Here is a 23,172-nt window from a genome sequence, read left to right as displayed (position 1 = left end):
TATTGGATGTTTAATCCATAAAATTTAAATTAAATTACGAAAAACTTCTCCAGAGTAGCTTCATATCAACTGTGAAGTATAGCTTTGGAAATGTGATAGTTTGATGCGACCGTGCAGCTTGATATCATTGATTAAGCTCTGAATTCTGCTTCATATGAACCTTTAAACAGGATTACAACCTTAAGCACTTTAGCAAATCTACTGAGACAATAAAAAAGAAGAAACAGAGTGTTATTGGATCAAGATTATAAGCCCAGATGTGAATCACTCTAGTGAGATTTAAAAACTGGCAGCACATGCAAAAAAGTTATTTTTTTCATGGAAGAACAGGGATGAAGAAAATTCTCTCAGATGTATGGGGTTGCACTGGCTTCTCCAGTCAAAGGTAAACTTAGTTTATCCACAGACTAATGTGGAGAACCTTACAGGTTAATAGGTTTTTATTGCGTAAATGATTGAAAAAGCTGAAATTTTTTAAACTGAAAATGACACATTTCACATTGGATCTGTTTTCTTGTTTAAAAAACTTGCAGAAAAGTATTCAATTAAATTTGGACACTGTGGAGTTTAGGTTCTGAATGAGTAAAGGAAAAAAAATTTTTTTTATCAACATATGGCTTAGAGAAATAAAGTTAAATTAAAAAAAGACAAAACAATTGAGCAAAAAACAAAAACAAAAAACAGCACAAAAAATGACTTGCTGATATCACTCCATTTCATTCAAATATGGTCACTTCTGGCTAAGACATAAGACAAAAATGCCAGCAAACAAAATACTAACACTGAAGCATTCATGCTCAGAATGAAATCATAATAGTCAGTACAGACTACACATGCTTCGTTCTACACCCAGACTGTACAACCCCACATCTAGATTGGAATAACTGGGAAGAGACACCGGCCTAGGATGTGTGTTTCTTGATTATTTTGTGATCATTTCAAATTTTGACATACACATGTTTTTCAACTCTACTCTTTTAGACCTCTTTTGGAGGACAGAGCCACAGCAAAAGACAGTTATAAGAAAAAAAACCTATAATGTAGCGTTTTCATGTGGTGAAACTGAAATAAAAGCAGTCATTTTGGAGCCAGACAGTTCAATCCATCATTGAATTTATTGCATCTCAAAGGGCTTACATGCACATGGGGAGGGCCATTGTAAATAAAATAAATTTACAACTAAACAAAAATACAATTTTCATAATTTAGTCATGAAAAATGTTAATAATCTCCCATTATTTTCTCTGAATCACATCTGATTCACACAACCAATCCACTAAGAGGACAACACACAGAGTAAGCTTGATAACTGTCTGTAGTTTACAGCACAGGAGAGGGGGACCGGTGTTAAACAATGTCCAAACATATGCATATGTCAACACTGAAAACATACACATTTCAATGTAAGTAAGCAGGAACAGAAGTGCTTTGGGTAACACGTTCAGAAGGTTCGACAGTGACCTCCTGTGGGTTTCTCTACACACTGTTCCTCATGTGGCCACATACAGAATTACATACAGTTCCACTAAAAATTGGCCGATCGTCAGTACTGATCATATGAAGAACTCAAACGCAGTGTTCAGACAGCAGCAGGATCGGATTTTTTTCTTCACATTATAACTTGGCCACGTTTGCTCAGTGGGTGCATACTGCTAGATAACACTGAAGTTAAAGGTACCATGTGGAGTTTTCCACTGCTAACAGGAGTAAGGTTTTGATGAGGAGGTGTAAACACTGTACATTTCAAAGGTTTTTCTTTACATGAAGTAAATGCTTCGTATTCATAACCATAATCAACGGATCGGGGATACTTAAACAGCTTTCTTTGGTGTGAAATATTGAATGCAAGCAGAATATCGTATGCAAACTCCATAATGTACCTTTAATCCGCACCCAAGTCAGTGATGGGATTTTCTAGTTGTTGCTAGGTTACCATGTTGATTAACTGCTGTTCTTAGAAATGACTCAATATAAATTTCAATCCTTAAATCAACTGGATGTCAGATTGATTAATTTGGGCTGGCTGAACACAGGGTTTGGTATGGCATTGCTATTGAGAAAGTCTGAAAGAAAGAACAGGCACCAGACATTCCCCGTGTGAGAAGTGTCAAAAGCAGACTTACGTAGACAGTTAGACAGGAATAGTCTGAATTTACCTCCGTGCTGAAGAAGTACATTTTAAGATATGTCCTGTAATAGCAATACCAGCAAATATCAGTAGCAGTATGGAGGATTATTCTAAAACAAAGAGAACATATACAAATGAATAACATAAAACAAAAACACAAAAGAAGAAATGTAGAAAAATAAGCCACCAGTTAAAAACAAGAAAAACAAGAGAAACAAACAAAAGGATCACTTGCTGGTCTTGTATGACTCAGAAGCCCATAGAAGAGGTTTCTAAATACACAGTATATTAATCATGTAGCGGTAGTCATATTTGCTTCCAAATAGTGTTGAAAGATGATGGTAAATAGAAGGATACTCACACCACTTCTTACAACTTCATGTCTGACTCACATTTATATTTCTCTTCAACACACGTACAGAATAGAGACGAAATCCTCGCCCGGAGAAATCTATGTACATCAAAGAGGACCTTTCTGTAAACAACACACAGCATGTTTCTCAGAAAAATCTCCCGGGGCTTTGTTTGTTTTTCCCACTCTCATCCAATCAGAGTGGGACAAAAGGAGAGCCCCTCCCCCTTTACAAGGAGGTACAGACAAAGAAAGGGGTGGAGACAAATAAGGGGAGGAGCTCAGGACACCAAAGCACATCCATCATTCGACTTAGTACTAGAAATGAATCCGAACACGTACGCCTTCGCTTTCTCACGCTTAATTTTCTTTTTTAAGTGATTTTGTTTAGACAAAAGTTTGGTACATCGACATAAGCACACGCTTTTATTTTTTTCTCGTATATTTATATGTAATCCGCTATGGTTCACTTTCACAGTTTGTGCTACAACATCACACAGGAGAAGGGCTGGGCTGGAGTAGGGTGGAGAAAAGAGGCTCTTAATAAGGTTGAATAGCTGAACATCGCTGGTGTTCTGAGATGTTGACAGACACCAGGTAAAAAGGTGAGGGGGCTCTCATCCAAAGAGGGAAGCAGCTGGAAGACAGGAAATAGAGAGCATTTTTAATATAAAAGTCATTTTGTTCTGGAGGCAAATGAAAAGGTCTGTACTGGAAGCTGACTGTGATTTTTGTTTTGCAAAGCGATGATCTGAAACCAGCTGATTTTCATGTTTCTTATATTCAAGAAGTTCATGAGTATCCTTTTGAAGACCAAATACCTGACATTAAAGATGCAGATTGAAAACTACCAAACATTAAAATCAAGTTTACTACCTGTGTGTATATGTGTGTTTTCAATTACGTACATTCAACCACAGCAATCTATAAAATATCTAAACCAACAGGATTACAACCTTAATCACACTAGTATTAATCCTAGCTGAAGACGCTCAATTCCACCTGGGTTTTATTTAATCCAAAGCTCATTCTTAGTCATTTTATTTTTGTGGATATAAAAGCACAGAAATAAAATATTTATTTAACTTCAGCTAAAAGCAGAAAAAAACCTGAAGATGCTGTATATGGCTTTATTGTTTGTTGATGACTTTTTTAAGCTCTGAACTCAGATTTGCAGTGGCACTGCCAAGTCACATGATTCCAACAAACGTACAACAAGAATTCTTTCATGAGCTCCCACCTGGAGCGTTATAAGAAGTCCTTGAGGTCAAGTTCTGCCAATGGGTCCTTGGGCTTCTTGGGGCTCTGGCTCGCAGGTCCTGGAGAAAGCTGGAGAAACAGGACACACAGATCTTCTTAAATTGACCACAAATATTTTAGATAAGAAGATATAACTAATTAAATTCAAAATTAAGTAACATTTTTTTAGATTGACTCCCAACATGTACTGTAGCTCATTTATGTTGTTTTACATTGTTTTTATGTGCTTTTTAATGCGTTTTTGTAGCACATTCACAGAGAAGTTTACTGGAGCTTATATACTGTACTTTATGTTGTAGTTTTGCTGTTTGCTAGGACGAAGTCCCACAGCTTTGTAATGGACAAAAAATTGTTTTCTTATTATGATTCTTAATAATATAAGCAATGCTTGTAAGGAATATCTCTATAGATCTATATGAAAACCAGAACTATTAAATTGATACATAAAAGCCAGTATAAATATACATATATATGCACAGATCACGGCACAATTAATTTACTGTCAGACAACCCAATCGATGTGTTTTTAAAAGTTTAGCCCCTGCTAACCAGCTACCTTTAGCCCTTCTCACCTAATGTTTCCATATTAGCAGACTGGTCAAGTTGCTGTTATAGCAGCTCTTTATTTCATTTAGCTATCCTGAGTTTCCCACTTAAACAAGCATGCGAAAATACAGCCTAATTTTGAGGGAAAGACTGTGATGTGTTACCGGTGCTCCTGGTGCAGCGGCTCCAGGTGCAACTCCGGCCACCCCAGTGAAGGGAGGTCTCATCATGGACTGTCCCATCATGGGCTGCATCACAGGAGCTCCAGGCCCTGCTGCAGGAGGCTGGTAAGATAAGGGAAGGACATCAGTCTTGGAGCGATACAATTCCCCAATTCCCAAAAAATGCAATAAGATAGAAAAGCAGGTCAAAGGGGTGTAGTTTTTGGATGTCTGTTTTCAAAAATATGCATTCAGTCAGTTAAACAAAGTTAAGCATAAGGAAAAAAACATTTCTTAGTTTAGAAGCTCTCTACAATCCTCAGAAAAGATTAATTATAAATTAAATTAAGCTTACCATGCCAAAGCCAGGTTGTGCACTCATTGGTGGCACCATGGCTGCACCAGGGGGAGCTGCTCCTGGCACCCCAGGAGCTCCAGGGGTGGCACCGGTCTAAAGAGAACAAACAGGTGAACAGGTCACAATAACACATCTTGGTTCAGGAAGTGTCTGCACAGTGGCTGCCTAAGTGACCTGATTTTACTGTTCAGATTAAATGAAAGTACAGATTAAAAGAAATGTAGTTACTGATAAACCCGTGGCAGTACAAACGCACACTTCTAAACTTAGTTTTCAAAAAGGCTGCTTTTCATATAAAGCGTATTCTGATCCTGATGGAATGAATACTGTTCTTACCATGGGGGCTCCTGGTGTAGCCCAGCTTGTGGGGGCTACCTGTGGCATCCAGTTTGCGCCTCCTGTTAGCTTCTTCTCACTCTGTGAGTCCCTAAAGGAGTTTAAATGTAGGATACAAGTCAAGATATATGCAATTAATGTCACTTCAATCTCTGTCTTTTTGGGCCAAATGAGCAAAAAGAAAGAAAGGGTTTGCAAATCTAATGATTAACTAATTTTTATAGAATTCACACACTTACTTTTTCTTTACTCCAAGGTCTGAACAGGAAAAAGAAGGAAGAATGAGTTACCTTTCTATGTAAGAAGACAAATAATAGAACTCCATACAGGGAAAGCTACAGTTTACCTCCAACCAGGTTGGCCAGCGATGTGTCCAGATCTCCTACAATGGTTTTGGTAGCAGGAGGGGTGGCGGATGGAGCGGCTGCAATACCCCCCATTGCAACAGGAGTTCCCATGCTTCCTGCAGTGCTTCCAGTAGTGCTGCCCCCAGTGCTCTGGGGCGTTACACTAGGCATCAGCAAGTCACCTAATCCATCAAACACTTGATGGTGGGAAGGTGGGATAAAACAACATAGATTACAAACCTGTCAATCCCTACGTTAACGAACACAGAGCAGACAGTATGATGAGTGGGACAATCTGGCTGTGACAGCATAAGTATTCAGTTGTGTATCACATGCACAATGTCTGGTAATACATTTGAGGGCAAAACTGCACCAATTGAACTCACTTGGTCAGCTGCTCAACCAGTTAAGATTGTCACATCTCAGAACTTAAAAACCAGCAACATCTGGAGGACATGTTCTAAACCAGGTGTCATCAAGGCCAGCTGGTTTAATTCCAACTAACAATTACAGAAGTACTGTATTGTTACAAGTTGGCTGTTTGTTGTGGTATATATGCATGTACAAACGATCAATTTTAATTTTATTAACAGCTTCACAGTGTATAAGCAGGCAAGCAGAAGTAACAGCTTTGGCAAAAATTGGATATAACATTTGCTCCAGAAATGCCAGTCCTCTTCAGCTGATTGTTCGGCTACAAATTCTTTGTAATATCTCATATAGACCATGCTCTGAAATTTTGTGAAAGTACAAGTCGATGAGACAGAGAAGTTCACTTCTGTCTGAGGTGAGTTGCTGAGGATATCCTGAACTTTCCTGTTTTTAAGCACTGGTGTTAGCCTTTGTTATCTGCTGTTAGCCAGTGTTAGCAGCTGTTAGCTGCTATTAGCCAGTGTTAGTGAAACTTTCTTTGAAGTGTATCTAACATTGCTGGACTCAGACATTTAGTAAATAAACTCTCATGCAATGTGACAGGGTCATCCATCTGTTTATCAGAGAGAGAAACAGTTGATACTTTGACCTAACATTAGCTGGTACAATGTTAGCTTAACCATCTGCAGTTGCTGTTTAGCTGGCTTGTTCTCAGCTGTCCAGAGACGGGAAAGCCACATTCCTAATCTGCTGTTTTTGCATGTTTTAGAGGCTTGTCTCTTGAGTTTTCACTTCTTTGGTAAAGGAGACCCCTTCTCTTGTTTACCCTTTGACATTCTTTGGATCATGGGTAGTCGACAACGGCAAGAGACATCCAAAACTGGGATTCAAAATCTCATAGAGGTAGGTTAGCAAGGTAAATACTGAACCGTGTAGCAGAGTGGACCAAAAACACATCTACTCAGTAAACGCCATTACCGGAAGTCCCCCAGGAGACCCCTTCTCTGATGAAAAAACCCCCCCATGTGTACTATCCTTCATATCTCAAGTGTGAAGGTTCAGAAAATTTGCCTCTGTAACACACGAACACCTATGAGTTCTCATCTCTATGGCCAGTCTTGCCACATACATAACATCCTTCGACAAACCACCATCTGCTGCAGTGTATTTTTAATGTATTAATTCTAAGTTTATGAGAATGCATCAAGTTGTTGGAAAATGTAGTTGCAAACAAATCAATATATATTTATGAGTACATTTTTTAAATTAAATTAAATAAAAAAAATGACGGACTGTACCTTTAAGCTGGTATATCCTACCCAAAGAAGCTGCCCATCTGCAAGTCACTTTGCAATCTGCCTCCACCTAGCTCCTCTTTTCCACTTTCTACTGATCTCCCTGCCTCTAGCTTTCCCTGTATGTGTGTGAAAGGGTGGGGAAGTCCTAAAACAGAGCCATACAGCAAAATATAAAAATCTTACAGGTGGAACCATTAATCTTCTTTAGTCTGTAGTGGATCTGAATGAACTGTAACTGCAGGAAGTAGACCATAACCTTTAGTCTTTGACTAATGCTTGCAGTAGGTTTAATCATACGATGCCAATCTATTAGGTTTCATCAGAGTAATGCTTTAAAAAAAAGGAAGGTTTGAAAGATGTCGCTGAAGCCTTGATGGCATGTGGTTACTCCAAGAGGCTAAAATCCAAAAGACTGAAGGGAAACGTAGATGCATTAAGGGTAAGCACCAATCGTGTCTCATGCAGGAGACAACATGCAACTTGGGAACAGCTTTGGTAAAGAAAACAGTAAGGGAGAGTTGTCCAAAGGGCATGCTGTTATCCACCGCAGGGTTTAACTCACCAGTTACAGATTAGAAGAAGCAAGCAATGACCCAGCAGAGTGGAAGGAGGGTGATGAGGGAACAAGATGTGTAAAGCAGAGGAGAAACACAGAAAGAAAGCAAGAAAATAGAAAGAAGGGAGAGTGGAGGGGTGAGTGGGGAGGTGAAGAAAGCACAGCATTTGTGAAAGTTAAAGAAGTAAAATAGAGGAGACTAAGAGAGAAAGACCAGTGCAAAAGAAGCAGCGGTGTTGAGGAATAAAGCAGTCAGCAGGAACAAGAGTTTTACGTCAGACTGTGACCCCAGCACGTCAGCGTCTCATTCATGCAGAAATCAAGCTGTCAGCAGGTAACAATAACTAGGTCAGCTGTTAAGAGCGCCCGGCTTTAATAAAGCAAACCGAGATTAATGCACATCAAGCAAGACCTGTGCAAATATCAACAAAATATTTCATAAAATTCTCTTAACTCACAAGACAATGACATCAATCACTAAAATGAAGCAACATAACAACCACTTACTTGAAGCATCAAAGCCACCAGAGGGTGCTGATGTAGTGGATGGAGGTTCTACTGCTGCTGCTGGAGCTGGAACTATTGGTACTACTGCCACTACAGCAGGTACTGGTGGAGCTGGCGAAGGAAGCGCGCCCAAGGCATCAAAACCCGTCTCTAGGAGGTCATTCTGCACCAGAGCTGGAGCCAGGGCTGGAGCGGCAGCAGGGGTGAGGGTGGGGGACATTAATCCTGAAGGATATAAACAACAGGACTGTAGAATCATACCGAGTACTGCATCAGCACAGTGAAATAAACAGGAACAGATCATCCCTCCGAAAGGAAAACAGATAAAATATTCATGTTCCAACATATCTTTAGAATTCATAGTATCATAATGTCCCAACAGAGCACTTTGCTGTCAGACTGAAGGCTGACTTGTCATTCACAGTCTCCAAATGTATAATGAGAGACGAAGCCTTCAACTATCAGATTCCTCTCCTGTGGAACAAGCTATTAGTTTATGGTTCAGAAGGCAGATACCAATCTACTTTAAAGATCAGACTTCCAACTTCCCTGTTTCATAAAACTTGGAGTTGACGCTGAATCAGGAAACCCTGAACCATCCCTTAGTTTTGCTGCTGGCCTCAGGCTGCTAGTGGGCTTTCCATGAACGGTCTCCTGTTTACACTAATCCCAACATCTGGTTGCAGGAGATGATTTCCCCTCCCTGAGCCTGGTTCTGGTGGAGGGCTCTTCCTGTTAAAAAAGGAAGCTTTCCTCCCTGCTATAGCCAAGTGCTTGGTCATAGGGATAGATCTCTCACTATTATGGTAGATCTTTACCTTCTGATGTAAAGTGTCTTGAGAAGATTGAACTGATGCTGATAATGATTTAAATAAATACCTTTTTTCTTCCACAGTTACCTGACAAAATTTATTTCTAGATGTTTCAGTTATAAAGGCATTCAGCAGTATTTAACAGCTGAAAGAAGAGAAAAAACTGTGTAATGTTGAAGCGTTGGGGTTGATGAGTTATAACAGTGTATGCTGCCAATACACTCTGCATTAGTCTTATTATGACAGTTCTGAAAGCAAGACTTTCACTTAAATTGACTATTTCTGTAATGCACTGAAACATTTACTGGGCCAGATCTGCACAGTTTTCTTTTTACAGTGACATACACAGAGCCAAATAAATGCTTGCCAAGTGTCTGGGTATCATCATCTACTTCTAAAGGTTTTGTAGTTTCAATGTAGCTAATGCACAACTGCACCTCCCAGTAGGTTCATCAACTATTCAATAAAGATCTAAATGAGATGGGCAAGACATAGCCATGATGTCATTGGGAGGTCGTGGAGGAAAGACATATTCCAAATGAGTCCTAAGTCACTCTGGAACAGCTGTGCAATTAATTCAACTAGAGCTGCCAAGTCATTACTTTATTGACGACATCTTAATCAGCGTAAGACTCTCCAATCAACCATTTGCCAAAATGAAAAGTTTTTAAAAGACTTTTCAGCACAACTTACTTAAAGTTTTCTGTCCATTCAGTCTTTTGATTCGCATGAAACACTGTGATGGAACTCCAAAGAGTGACAACTAGAAGAGACTCACCTCCCAGCAGGTCGTCTTCAAGTCCTACAGGAGCAGAACTCTGCGTTTCCTCCACAGGGCCCCCGAAAGAGTCTACGGGAGCATCCAGTTATCCACAAGGCAGCATGGAGGGCAGAAAAGGGTGAGAGGTCAGCCCTGGTACACAAAATGAGACACAATGAAGGGGTGGGTAGGACACAAAATTATCTTTATAAAAGAAAAAGAAAAAGTGTGAACAAAAAAGGTTAAATTAAATCAGATTTTAAGGCAATCCATCCAAGAATTGTTTTAACAGAAAATACAAGGAAAACATCTGTGTTGGTTCAAGGACACATCTAAAACCTGCAGGACACCGGCACTTGAGGCCTGGAGTTCCCCACCCCTGACATAGAGAAATAATTGCTCTAGGATACACCCCCCCCCCCTCCCCAATTAAAAAACCCAAAACAAAACAAACCCACAAAAAACAAACAAACAAAAGAAAGATACGGAAGAGTCAAATAATATGAGGCACAAAGTACATCAACATCAATTATATGTCACATTTTATTGTAGAAGTGATATACCAGTGTGGGATGTCAAGTCAGTACTTAAATAACATCTATTGAGTGAGCGTACATATGCTTTATGGTATCAGGACACTGATGCTTACCGAATGTGAGTGTATTTGAGACATTAATAAAGTGGGTTTACACTTTATTAACTCTAACAAACTCTACAACTCTTAACAAATCCCTCGCAAATCGTATATATCTGTCAGTTGGTGTTGTATGTACAGTACCCAACAGGTCAATGACAGGCTCTGGCTCTGCTTTAGGTGGAGATGAGGTCCCTGCCGCAGGAACAGAAGCAGGAGCCGGGGCAGCGGCAGGGGTAGGAGCAGGAGATGAAAACGAATCTGGACAGAAGAGATAGAAAAAGAGATTTAATTAAATCAGTTTTATTAATCACTGCTTCAGTTCCAGTGACAGACTCCTCTGCTCATGTAGGGTTTTTTTTCCTGCCTGTTCTAAAAAGACTAAAGCAGACATGCAGAGAAGAAGAAGCAGAAGGAGGAAGCAAGCATCCCTGCATCTTAACTGTGTATCCACATCCTTGAAGCGTGCATCCTTTGGAAGTAGAGGTCTGGTCTGCATGTGCATGCAGACCCCAGTACCATGCAAAAACTTGTCTGGCTGCACCCCTCATAAAAAAGGAAGGAAAACAGTGATGCAGTAAAGGTAAAGCAGCTTGACTCACCCGTCACAATGTCTCCAGCCGGAGCCGGCTCGGGCAAAGGAGAGGGCCCGCGTGAAACAGCAGGAAGGTCTAATTTACCAACGCAAGCAAGAGGCAGAATACGAGAAAGAAGAAAACCATGGAGGTTGGGCAAAAAAAAAAAAAAAAAAAAGCATTAGCGTGGCAGGTAGAAAGATAAAGCATAGAAAGAAAGCAGCCACAACGATTATCCGGTAATTGACGAGTGGGATGCATGCACAGTTGTCACATACCACTATGGGGGGACAAACCAAGAGGTGAGGAAAAAGAACAGCTGACAGAGGAGTGGACATATAGAAACCAGAGGAGATGAAGAGGTTCCATAGACAGAGAAATGGATATCAACTCCTGTACCTGCACCAAAAAGGTCTACGCTAGGAGTGGTAGCAGCTTTGGATTCAGTGGTAGGGCTTTGCTCAGGCATAGAATCAAACATATCTACGAACAAGGACACACAATCATATGTACATTCAGAGTCCAAAGTCCAGTGCATACAAAATGGATTCAGAAGAGAGATGAGGGGAAAGCAGAGAGAGCAGATATTTTGATTATTAAATGGATAAGTTGCTGTGTATCTATCCAGTGCAATGCAGAATGAGAGTTAAAAGGGAAATATTGCCAAAGTTAAGCATGAAGACAAACTTACATATTTTCTATATAATAATCACTACAATCTGCCATGTTCAAAATTCAAGAGCTAAGAGATAAGAAGACTAACGGGAGAGGTTTTCAACACCTGGCATTTCCTTTGCCCTCCAATAAAACATATATAAACATACTTTCATTTAGAAAATCCTGTTTGTAGCTGTGTGGCATTCTGAGCTAAACAGTAATGTTGGCATGACAATATTCTGATATCTGGCTTCTTCAGTTAATTTCATGTTAGCATGTTAGTATGCTAATAATTAGCAACAAACAAAAACTCCGAAGAGGACTGTCATTTACCTTTGTACATTTGCTACATTTGTTGGATAAAACAAAATGTGTTTGATCCCTTCTGATGCTAAACAAAAAAAAAAAAAAAAAAAAAAAAAATTTATATATATATCAATCAAACTACCAAGTTGATTTTGGAGGGAGTATGATTAGTTCAAAATTCTTTTTCAATGGCTTCTTTACACACACCCAAGTTTTTGCTTTAGCCACGTTCCGCTTGGCCTGTCAGTACCTATCGACTGCCTCAGAAGTCCCACAGGCTAACCAAGCACAATAGGACTCCTTCTTCAGCCTGACAGTTCCCTTCACCTCCAGTGTCAACCATCTAGTTAGGGGGTTACCACCATGACAGGCACCAACCACCTTGCGCCTGCATCGGTGCAGCTGCTTCAGCAATGGAGGCGTTGAAAATGGTTCATTCTGACTCAATGTCCCCAGTCTACCTCGAAATGCTGTCTAAGCTATGCTGTCAAGGGAGTTGAAGATCTCACTATATGTTTAGGCACCCCACGTCTGTCCAGCATCCTCCCCCAATACCTGATCCAACTCCCCGCCAGGTGGTAATCAGTTGACAGCTCAGTGCCTCTCTTCACCCAGGTATCCAGAACATATGGCTGCAGATCTGAAGATACGATTAAATAATTGATCATCGACCTGCTGGTGCCACATGCACTTGTAGACACCCTTATGTTCGAACATGGTTTTTGCTATGGACAGACTGTGGTTTATACATAAGTCCAGTAAGAGAACACTGGTTGGGTTCAGATCTGGCAGGCCGTTCCTCCAAATCAAGCTCCTACAGGAATGTCGGGTACTCTGAGCTGTCGTTCAGTGCGTAGGCACAAACAACAGTCAGGACCCGTTCCCCGACCCGAAGGCACAGGGAACAAACCCTCTCATTCAAAAACTCCAATGTACAGGCAGCAACCAGATGGGATATTAAGATACCCACCCAGCCTGCCGTCTCTCACCAAGGGCAACTCCAGAGTTAGACAGTCCAGCCGTTTTCCAAGAGACTGGTTCTGGAGCCCAAGCCATGCATTGAGGTGAGCCTGAATATATCTAGTTGGTACCTCTCAACCTTTCACACTAGCTCAGGCTTCTTCACCACCAGAGAGACGACATTAAATGTCCCAGTTGTTAGTCTTGGTAGATGGGGATCAGTCTGCCAGGGTCTCTGCCCTGGGTCGCCACTCAGTGCACACTGCACCCGACCCCTACGGCATCTCCTGCAGGTGGCGGGCTGACAGGAGGGTGGGCCCATGTCCCTTGTGCCCTGGCAGGTCTAAGTTGTCATAGATTAACTAAAATTACTTAACCTTCATGCTGAGACTAGATGAGTTATTATAATTAATTTAAAAACGAGTGCACTAAAATTCATAACAAGCAATCCACTGGTAATTTTAAAAAACCTAAAGGTTCAACAAAACTTAGAAATCAATGGCTCAGCTCTGCTGAGTTTGAGAAAGCTCAGCAGATGACCAAAGTATACTTATCATGAATATCAGAATCAGTGTACTATCGCTAGCTTGGCAAAGATATACAGCAAAAACAATTCTTATTTGGGCTTCTTAAGGCCTTTGGGTTATTAGACCTTTCCACACACTGAAAAACAAACATAGACAAATTCTGTTCTTTAATTCTGACATTTAGCGATATTCCCTTTTAACTCAGATGCATAAGCTACAATACAGCATTCCCATCCACCAGTATCTAAAAACTCTGGCCACAAGCAGGAGAAGAAAACACTTTTCTTCCCTCCAAGTTTGGGAGACTGTTAGTAATATTAAAAAAATCAACACAATTTGAGCCACCTCTGTTAATAAACACAAAACAAAATTTTCTTTTATCCACAGAGATCAAATAAGTACAAGTTTTGGTCCCCGGTCGGTAAATAATATTCAATTTTAAAACTGGCTTTGGAGATTTTTTCTAATTCGCTATATTCATGTTTTTTGGGGGTTTTTTAACAGAAGAGGTCAAAATGCTTGATTGATTATAAACAATCTAAAGGAAAGGTATCATGGAAAAATATAAAAACAAATCAGAATGTAGGGACTGGGCAAGTTATTGTAATTTTCACCATCATCATCATCAATACCAAGAGCAACACAATCATCATAATTATTAATACCATCATCATCACCATTGTCATAATGCAGGGCAATGCAGTGAGAGGCATAATGAGAGCGAGAAGACTTTACCACCAAAGAGATCTAGAGTCGGGGCAGCTGCAGACTCTGTGGTGGTGTCGGTGGAGGTTGTGGCAGTAGTAGTTGTGGTGGTGGTATTAGTGGAAGAAGGGGTGGGGGCAGCAATGGGAGCGATGATAGTCGGCGCATCACTAGAGGTGGGAGGAGTAATGGCAGCAGCATCCGCCCCCGTGTCGGTGGGCTTCATAGCAAACAGGTCCAGTTCTGGAGCAATGTCCGCACTGCCCTCCGTCGTAGCGAAGGGGTCTTCGCAAAGAGCAGCAGGTTGGTGGCGTTCAGGAGTTAGGGAGGGGGTAATGATTAGAAAAGAAGGGAATGGGTCAGTGGAGAGGGGATGAGGAAGGGAGGGATTAAGGATTTGTTAAAGTGACAAAAACTGCAAAAAGCATTTTTGTGAGGCTAAATACCTCAGAAGTGTCAAGTTAGGGTCAAAGAAAGTAAAACAATACATGGTAACTCTTTAACTTCAGTGCTCCATCCACAAACTTCAGCAGAAAATACAATAGAAAGAAAAAACAGTAATTATGGACTATAGTTAGTAGTGGAATAATTCCATGATGCCCAATTTGTCTCAAACATGCAAGCCTAATCCAAACCATCCATGTGTCCAGGAAACAGCCGGCTCTGTGAACACTGCTAGCAGTATATAAGAATGAAAGGACATGCTATAAATACCTTGTATCTATTAAAAATCAATTTAAACTGTTTTTTCTGTCCTAGAGTGACAAGTCTTTCTAACTTGGGTTGACAAAAAAAAAAAGGGGGGGGGGGGGGATTAAATATTACTTATTACAAAAGAACTACTACACAGTCAACCATTTGCTAGTTAGCATTAGTTTTTGTTTGTTGGTTGTTTTTGTTTTTTTCTGGTTTATCAATAAGAGCAGGACACCTATCAATACATGGAGCAAAGAACCTAGAAAATTAGAGATAAGATAAGATAAAACTTTATTAATCCGTCGGGTGGGTTCCTAGTTAGCATTAAGTAATTCTGGGTCTAGTCAAGTATACAAGTTAGTAAAAGTATTAAGTATTAAGTTTTCTTCTTCTTTATCAAAATAGTTAACTATATATAGTACTTCTTAATCAATCTACGTAAATGGCCTTGATCTTCATTCTTGAAGTAAATAACTTTGGCAGTGCACTTGTAAATAAGCTAAATGCTAACATGCTCACACTGACACTAGTGACTTGCTAATGTTTGGCAAGTAATGATTTAAAGTTAGCAAGGCAACATGCTAATCATGAACTTAAAACAACAACTGAAGCTTAGAAAAGCTAACAAAGCACAGATGTATTTTGGCCTAGCAATGGTGTTATAGTGAACATCAAGGTTCATAACACAATTGACAAAGTAAGGAACAAAATTATTTGTTTTATTTAAGTATTTTACAAAGTTATTAGAACCTAAGCTTGGCGATTAATGTATTTTGAGCAGTACTGGGGTACGTTGTGGCAAAATTGGAAAAAAGTCATGGAATCACTCCAGTCTTCTCATTGTTGAAAAACTAAGCTAACCAATGCACAAAGTTGTCAAAAGCTGGTGCTTCCCTTTTACACAGAAGATAAAGTGTGGATGCAGGATAAAGTTATTTTTAAGGTTAATCACACATAAATATTAAATACTCTGTGATTACAGTAGGGGTAATTATAATGTAAAGTAACATTTTTGCTTATTGAATGGACATTATGTAGGTTGCTTCAGTTTCTCTGCTATGTAAGCTGCTGCAGGCCAAAGAGAACAGCTGAATGCAAGTTATTAAAAACCAAAATAAAATATGATTAGTATAACCATCATAATCCAGTTGTGTCATGGTTAGTGGTGTTAAAAAAGACATTTATTTCTGGAATACTGAGAAGATAATAGCTGTGCTGTGCTTTTTACTGCAGTATTCACTGGATGAATATTAGGAGGAGAGGGTCCATGACTTGGGCATTGGAGTAGGATTTGGGGTGAGACAGTGGGACCTGAGGGCAGGTTTGTTCTACTGTCTTCTATGAAAGCAGAAGCAGCTTTATTAATATAATTAAAGCAACAGCCTTCACATTCGCACACGCACTCGTACCTCCATGCACACACGTTTGCACAGAAAGCTGTTTTGTCACCCACCAGATCCACCAAATGCATCAGCAGCAGGGCCCGCGGCCACGGCAGCAGGACCATCTCCTGGGGAAGGTGCAAACGCATCTAGGGTATTGCAGACGAAAAACAGCCGGAACGCGAACACAAAACGTAACACCCGGACCAACACACCAACACACACATGGATGTATAGAACAGAAGATGAATAAACAGATGAAATGGACAGGGAAGAAAAATGAGAGGTCAGCATCAGGAAAAAGCAGAGAATACAAGAAATATGCAGCCCAGTAACTGCAATGATTGATCTCATTGTATCATCAGTCACATGATGAGTTTTGTTTTGATGGGGCTGCATAATGCTGCATTCAGTGAGTGCACCACCAGTGCAGGCTCGTGAAATGAGGCATGTTGTCACAAGTTACTTGCACTCTGTGACAAGAGGGGAAATGTCAAGGTCAGGGATGGACAAAGGTCGTTTCTCTTTGGTGTTTTAGTAGTACTCTGAATGTTTGTTAGTATTAACTAATATGCCAAATTATCATTAAATAGCACTCAGCCAGTTTTCGTCTTGGCATATTTAAGAAACTGTTAGTAACTCATAGGAAGAAAATAATTCAGGGCGATAACAAAAAGCACAAATTGACAAATCTCAAATATATGCATCATGATTTTGCACATTGCAGGGGAATGAAATAATGCTGTACGGTACTGGTTAATTTTTGGGGGGCGGATTTGAAATGGTAAAGGTTTTTCCCCCGCCGAGTGAAAAACATGATGCGTGATAGCTGGACACAAAGCCAGCACAACAGTACGTGCATGGCAGTCACAAAGCAGGACGTAAAAACATGTTTAGTCACATCACTAAGCATTATTTTTTTTCCAAAAATGAAGTACATCTGTACATCAACAGCCCCCCCCCCCCCCCCCCCAAAACTCTCAAACATTTCTAGCTATAGAATGAAGAAATATCCGTTTAATTTTGGTATTTTATATTAGATAAAATAAGGCTTGGAAATAAAGCTGCAACTTGAGAAAAGATCAAAAAAATATGTTAAAAAGATTCTTAATTCAGATTAAGGAAACATTCTTCAAAAAGAGCTGTGAGTGCTGCTAAACAACATTTCTATCCTCGAAAAGCTTTGGTAATGCATTTCTCATCTGCCTACTGTTAGAATATGCATTTGATGTTGTTTTTCGCATCAAAAAGAGTATGTAGAACATTTAAGCTCAGTGGTTAACCTGATGAGACAAAAGCCTGTATGCTTTTTGTCAGGTTATGATATTGCACTCCTGTGTTTCCAAAAGTAAATCCAAGCTTCATAACAAAGGAAATCTATCATTATGTAACTAAACAATGAATGGGCTTGTTGCAGAAAAACAGGCAGGCCGTGTCTGCATCCTACCCTCCACCTACACTGACCTCCGAAAAGGTCGATGTCTGTGGCTGAGGTGGTGGAGGCAGGAGCAGAGATGGGCAGCGAGGTGGGCGCCTGCGCAGCTGCAGCAGTGGTGGAACGAGCAGGGGCTATGGGCGGGGCAGCCACGGGGGCAGAAGCAGCCGCAGCATTGGCATCAGCAGACTCTTTCTTTGCCAGGAGAGATTCAGAGGCTCCGTCGGTAGCGGCCGGAGTCGCTACGCAGATAAACCCCGCAATCCAAACGCCACGACCCAGTCACAACCCCCAAAAGAGAGGAAGAAACAGCAGGAGAGAAAATAGGGAAGAAAGAGCAAGACGGCAGAGTCAAAGACGTCAAAGTGAGTGAAAAGTTCAAAAAGAAAAAAGAAAATTCAGAACTGCAGGTTGAGAGACAAGTTGAACAGGCGACTGCAGGCGACGCTGTCAACAGAATACTTACCCAAGAGATCTTCATGACAGCACAAACCAAAACAAAGAGAGAGAGAGAGAGAGAGGTCAGAGACAGTGAATGACTGAGTTAAGAAAGAGATATACTTTGAAATTATGCAGATGCTCCAAGTAATGATTTTTTTTGGTTAATTTGAGAGCTTCCAACCTTTTACAGGAAAAGTCAGAAAAGCAGAGATGGGACAAAAGCAAATCCAATTGAGTGAAAGGGTCATTAATATAACTGAGGCTTTAAAAAGGCTAAGGCTGGACCACAGCCATGGTTAAGGTATCAGAGGACATGTAGGAAAAAAATCGTTAAAATTGCGATTAAAACCACAAGAAGTTTCACAATGTTAAAGAGGAGAGTCCCATTTCTCTTTCTGTTAAAGCCGATGATTTTCAGTAAAAGTTTAAGAAGAATAAAAGAGTTTGTTTGTTTCTGCACATTTATTACAAACTATAAATAACTGATGCTGCTGCCAGCCGAAGCATACAGGCAGGTTTTTCCGTTTAGTTTCTTCTTTCTCCTTCTTGGTTTTCATTTATTCTATTTTGGCAAGAAAAATCACTCAGCAGTCACCTCACCACACTGTGTGCTTTGAAAAAAGGTTGCAAATAATTTAAAGTAAAGCTGGCGGCGAGTAGTTTAGTAACTGAATCATTAAAAAACAACAGATTTATTGAAGAAGTTGATGTAAGTGTGTAAAATGTGCTCTTTCACTGAAGTACATTAAGTTAAGGTCATTAAATATCACTAAAACTCTCCCCTGTCACAGCTGAGCGACCATAATGTGACAGTGTGAGTCTGTTAAACTAAACATAACAGCATGTTAAAGAGCTGGGCATAAGGCTGTAGGACAAGAGATACACAGTACTTTACACTTCAGGAGGTCTGGTTTAACATAAGCTACAACTTTTAGCAGAAACTTCTCACAGCAGTAGCAAAGGGTTATATCTGAAGCCAAGACGTGCTGGGCAAAGTGGCGGTTACAACCGTTTCCATGACAATAACACCCAATAAACTTGATTTTCCTAACTAATTGTGTTTGATGCTAAAATAAATTTACTGCTTTTTATGTTTCGTTAATGTCTCTGATCTCCTTATTTTGTAATGTTTAGATTCCAGTTTAATTGAATCTTCCCTTCTGTCCATTTCATATTTTTAATAAATTCTATCTTTGTCTTTTAAAAGAGTAAAATACTAATTAATATATATTATCTTGTTAGCTTTCCAAAATTCTATAAAAAAAAATCTATATTCATAACTAGAAGATCTGATCTAAATTTTCTTTCCTCTGTGTTTTTCTCACATTGAAAAAGATTGATGTTGATCTGTCTGATATATAAGCAAATAAGCTGAGTGTGTTAGAAACAAAAAGCTGATCTCACAGTTTAATTCATAACACTCTATAATACCAGGGATCTGATTGTTTACCTACATGGATCATTAGCTTATAGGGATGCTGACTTTTTGCCTGAAAATTATGAATCCAGTTGATTTGAACATTGTATCAGGAGCTACACTGACTATTCTAAGAATTCAAAATACAGCCTTGAAACAGTGTCATGTGAGTCTGTATTGTTCTGTATTGGACAAGCAATCTGATATGACGAACATAATTTCCCTAAAACACTTGATCTTTGGGACTAATGTTGTATTACATTTAAAATCAGAAGTCAGAAGTTCCAAAATTCCCAGTCAGTCATTTTTAACTGAAACATCCCCTTACTTACAACTCAGAGAGTTAGGGCAGCCCCGCCAACCCCGACTTCATAATCCAAAATGGCCCCAGTGCATGTAAACGATAATAAAACTTCTAATCTGTGCCGCCACTGCTGTGTCTTTGTGACTGGTTAAATAAGCCATATACAGTGCACTGACCCAGCTCTATCTATGAACTTGATGCACCGTTAATTTAAAGTGCAAGAAAAAAACTATTATTGTGCTGCTTTCTAATTATGTATGGCTGCCTCCACCTCCGAAGAAGCAAAACAAATCCTACTTTTCTTTGCTTTTATTACTTGAATGAACCCAACTTGGGAGTGACATCAGTCCCGGCTCTGACATCCAACTTCCGAGGTAAATGAAATGCAGCATGATTGAATGGGTTGTGGGACTACTCTGGGGTCAGACCTGTCTCTAACAGCATTTAGCATGATATCTTTGTAGGCATTCATTTATAAAGCCCCTTTTTTTTTAACATTTTAGCTAATGTTAGTCAATCAAAGCTGCTAAATAAACAATTAGTGCCTAAAAATGTGGGAATATCAGCTTGTACTCAAATCAGAAAATGACGGGAGTTTCAAACATTTCATTTGGTATATCAAAATGACCTTACCTCCCCATCCAGTTGTGGAGGAAGCCGCTGCAGTGCCCCCTGCTGATGAGGAGGACATGGGATCTAGATCCAAGAGGAACCCATCATCAAGTGCACTGAACACAGGGGAAAAAAGACAGTAAGGGTGTGTTGACAGAGGAATCCATTTAAAATGTGGTATCGATGCAGATAAGTTACAACAATCTGTTATATTGATGAGTAATTCTTACTTGCTGGCAGTGGTGGGGACTGGTGCAGTGGGAGTGACAGAGGGTGGAGGGGGCTTGGCAGGCGGCACGGGGCGGGCTGGAGGCCCACCGGGAGCAGCGGGAGGCGCGGGCTTGGCTGGCGCAGCAGGTGCTGCTGCTGCCGGCATGCTATTGTTAGCGGTAGCATCCTGCCGCAGAGGACAACCCCCGTTAGATGATGACCAATATATTCATGTAAGCTAATGTGATTCACGAGCTTTCTAAACAGATGAATAACAATAAATCACTACCCATCTAAAGTAAAAACTAGTAAGGGTGAAGCCCTTGATTCAAGTTCTCAACTGTATTTTGACTCTGAAAGTTGTCACACATAAATACAGAGTCCTGTTATCATAGCTACATTGTGATTATCATGAAGCATAGCTTACCTTTGTGGGCGACCTGCAAGAACAACAACAGCACATGAGTTAACGAGTTTAACGCTGTACACAATGGAAGCTAATGGCTGCTACTGAGACAGGAGGCAAAGTGACGGCTTAAATATCCCTTTGTCGTTTTCAGGCAGGAAGCATTTCAAAGCAAATCCATTAAGCAAGCATCTTCAATTAATGGATATATGCTGCATTGATGAGTTACAACTTCTTGGCCCCAGCGCCACTTGAACAAAGCTTTTTTATTTTGACATTACACATAGAAAGTAATGACTGACATGTGACTGAAGCTTTGTAAAAGTTGGGGCTGACTCTACAGTAGGATGATACAAAGGTGTTAGGTTAGTGATGACATGTGCGAAAAGGCAAGGCCTGTCATCACTCCAAATGATTTGATGATGAAATGATGATTCTGAAAGATGCAGGATATTCAGACGCTGTGTCTATTCAATCACTGAGTAATAATATAAAAATAATGTATAACCTGAATAAGGCAAAACACTGATGAATAAGGGAAAACAATGGTGGTGGTGAAATAACATTTACAAGTCCTACTCTTATGGACAGAGATTACTTACTTATCCTCTCTGAATTGTGTAAAGATAAGAAGAAATGACAAGTTGGAGAAGTATTAGTGAGTTTTACTACAGATGAGCAAAACCCCTGCAAAAACGTTGATGTTAAGCGTTAAAAAACCCACTAAATTGGTGTTTTGTTCGATCTACTTACGGTTTCTTCCCCTCCAAAGTGTTGAGGTGGGTCTCCAGAGACGCCAGAAGGCTTTCGGGGGCCTGCAGACAAATACACAGAGAGGGGCTGCTAATTACTCAAACACAGACAGCATGTTGAGTACAGTTAGACAGAAAGGCATAAGAGCAGACCAGGGTGCACAGGGTAATTTATAGATCACATTTGGATTGTGCGAATGCCTCTTTAACAAGGGCTTCTTCGTGGTGGCTATGAAATAGAAGGACAGCAGCTGAGGAGATTACTTAAGTGCCTTTTTTCTAATACGCTGATAGGCTGCAGACTGGCTAATATCCTGATGGCTGTTCTGCCTTCTCGTATTCCTGCATGATGCTCTGATAATTGTCCTCCCTGCTCAGTTTTATTTTCTCTGTCTAATCTAATCAACATTGACTCAGCAGCACTGACTCTTGGAACACCTCACTCTATTTTCATTTTACTACATCTCTGAATGCACCGCTCCAAAGTGAACCTTAGGCTGGCACATTGCCTTAACTGTGACTTGAGTTTTAACACATTAGGGCTGCAAAATATCCTGACTGGCTCCTTCGTCCAGCACTTAATTAAATCCATAAAAGAAACATGCTCTTTTGGAGTGCTAGCTTCTTCTCCTTTTTGTTTTGTCTTTTGTTTGCTTTTTTAGAAATGGAAATTTCTTACGATAAAAACATGCAAACCAGGAAAAATAACAAATGTGAAACTGCTGCTATCCAAAATATATTTTTTATAATGTATAAAATATATTCAGGCACAAATAGACAGCTCTGCTCTGTGCTGGTTGTCTGTTGGGTCTTTACATCCATTTTCTTTTCTTTTTTAACCCTCACAATATTGTAAATTGATCTTTGGTTTTTGATATACAGTATTTTAATTGACCTTCTGTCACACAGTGGACACAGATTTAGGCATGCCTTCTTCCACAATCGTTCTCCAGGTTTCTTGAAGCGTATTCAAAGCTGTTCTTTGGATGTTGGCTGCCTTTTGTAAGTAAGTAAACTTTATTAAAACTTCATTTATATAGCACCTTTCTAGATAAAAGATCACAAAGTGCTTCACACAAGAATAACAAAGTATAAAACAAAACAGACAACAGTTAACAAAATGCAATTTTAAAACAATGTGTTTTAGTTGGGTTTTTTCAAGAAGCTACTGAGTCCAGAGATCTTAAGCTCAGTGGGAGAGAGTTCCACAGTCTGGGAGCAAAAGTGGCAAAAGCTCTGTCTCCCTTAGTTCTCAGGCTTGTATGATGAATGACAAGTAGACCCTGATTACTTGACCTACGAGACCTGCTAGGGACATAGGGCTGTAGAAGTTCAATGATGTAGGCAGGAGCTTGTCCAT

The 23,172-nt window shown here is 40.0% G+C and overlaps 2 protein-coding genes across 3 annotated transcripts in view; both read right to left on the bottom strand.

The window, feature by feature from the left end:
• Nucleotides 1–1,096: 1,096 nt before the first annotated feature.
• LOC309718031 (clathrin coat assembly protein AP180-like) lies at nucleotides 1,097–20,820 on the bottom strand (the record flags this gene model as incomplete). Its single annotated transcript, XM_082552977.1, has 18 exons — nucleotides 1,097–3,117; nucleotides 3,721–3,809; nucleotides 4,451–4,570; nucleotides 4,803–4,898; nucleotides 5,142–5,232; nucleotides 5,381–5,399; nucleotides 5,488–5,685; nucleotides 8,222–8,446; nucleotides 9,812–9,883; nucleotides 10,572–10,688; nucleotides 11,030–11,098; nucleotides 11,402–11,485; nucleotides 14,188–14,442; nucleotides 16,307–16,384; nucleotides 17,700–17,912; nucleotides 18,137–18,145; nucleotides 20,466–20,560; nucleotides 20,675–20,820. 17 exons carry the CDS (start codon nucleotides 20,818–20,820, stop codon nucleotides 3,729–3,731), a joined length of 1,968 nt encoding a protein of 655 aa, XP_082409103.1. The 3' UTR covers nucleotides 1,097–3,117; nucleotides 3,721–3,728.
• A 316-nt stretch (nucleotides 20,821–21,136) lies between these two features.
• The window catches only part of snap91a (synaptosome associated protein 91a), a gene marked incomplete at its 3' end in the record, with an annotated part of 41,165 nt that continues 39,129 nt past the window's right edge, over nucleotides 21,137–23,172 (bottom strand). The window contains exons 9-10 of one of the 2 annotated variants that reach the window (XM_082551463.1): nucleotides 21,814–21,875; nucleotides 21,137–21,164 (exon numbers count right to left, since the gene is read on the bottom strand). In XM_082551463.1, the coding sequence (XP_082407589.1) occupies nucleotides 21,152–21,164; nucleotides 21,814–21,875 (75 nt within the window). Of the gene's footprint in view, nucleotides 21,165–21,809; nucleotides 21,876–23,172 lie in introns of those variants that run through there. The other variant, XM_082551464.1, reaches the window with a different exon arrangement.

The sequence above is a fragment of the Aulonocara stuartgranti genome (assembly GCF_965226115.1).
Source record: "Aulonocara stuartgranti genome assembly, chromosome: 11".
In the NCBI taxonomy this organism is placed as follows: Eukaryota; Metazoa; Chordata; class Actinopteri; order Cichliformes; family Cichlidae; genus Aulonocara; species Aulonocara stuartgranti.
This window is presented reverse-complemented; position numbering and strand designations above follow the sequence as displayed.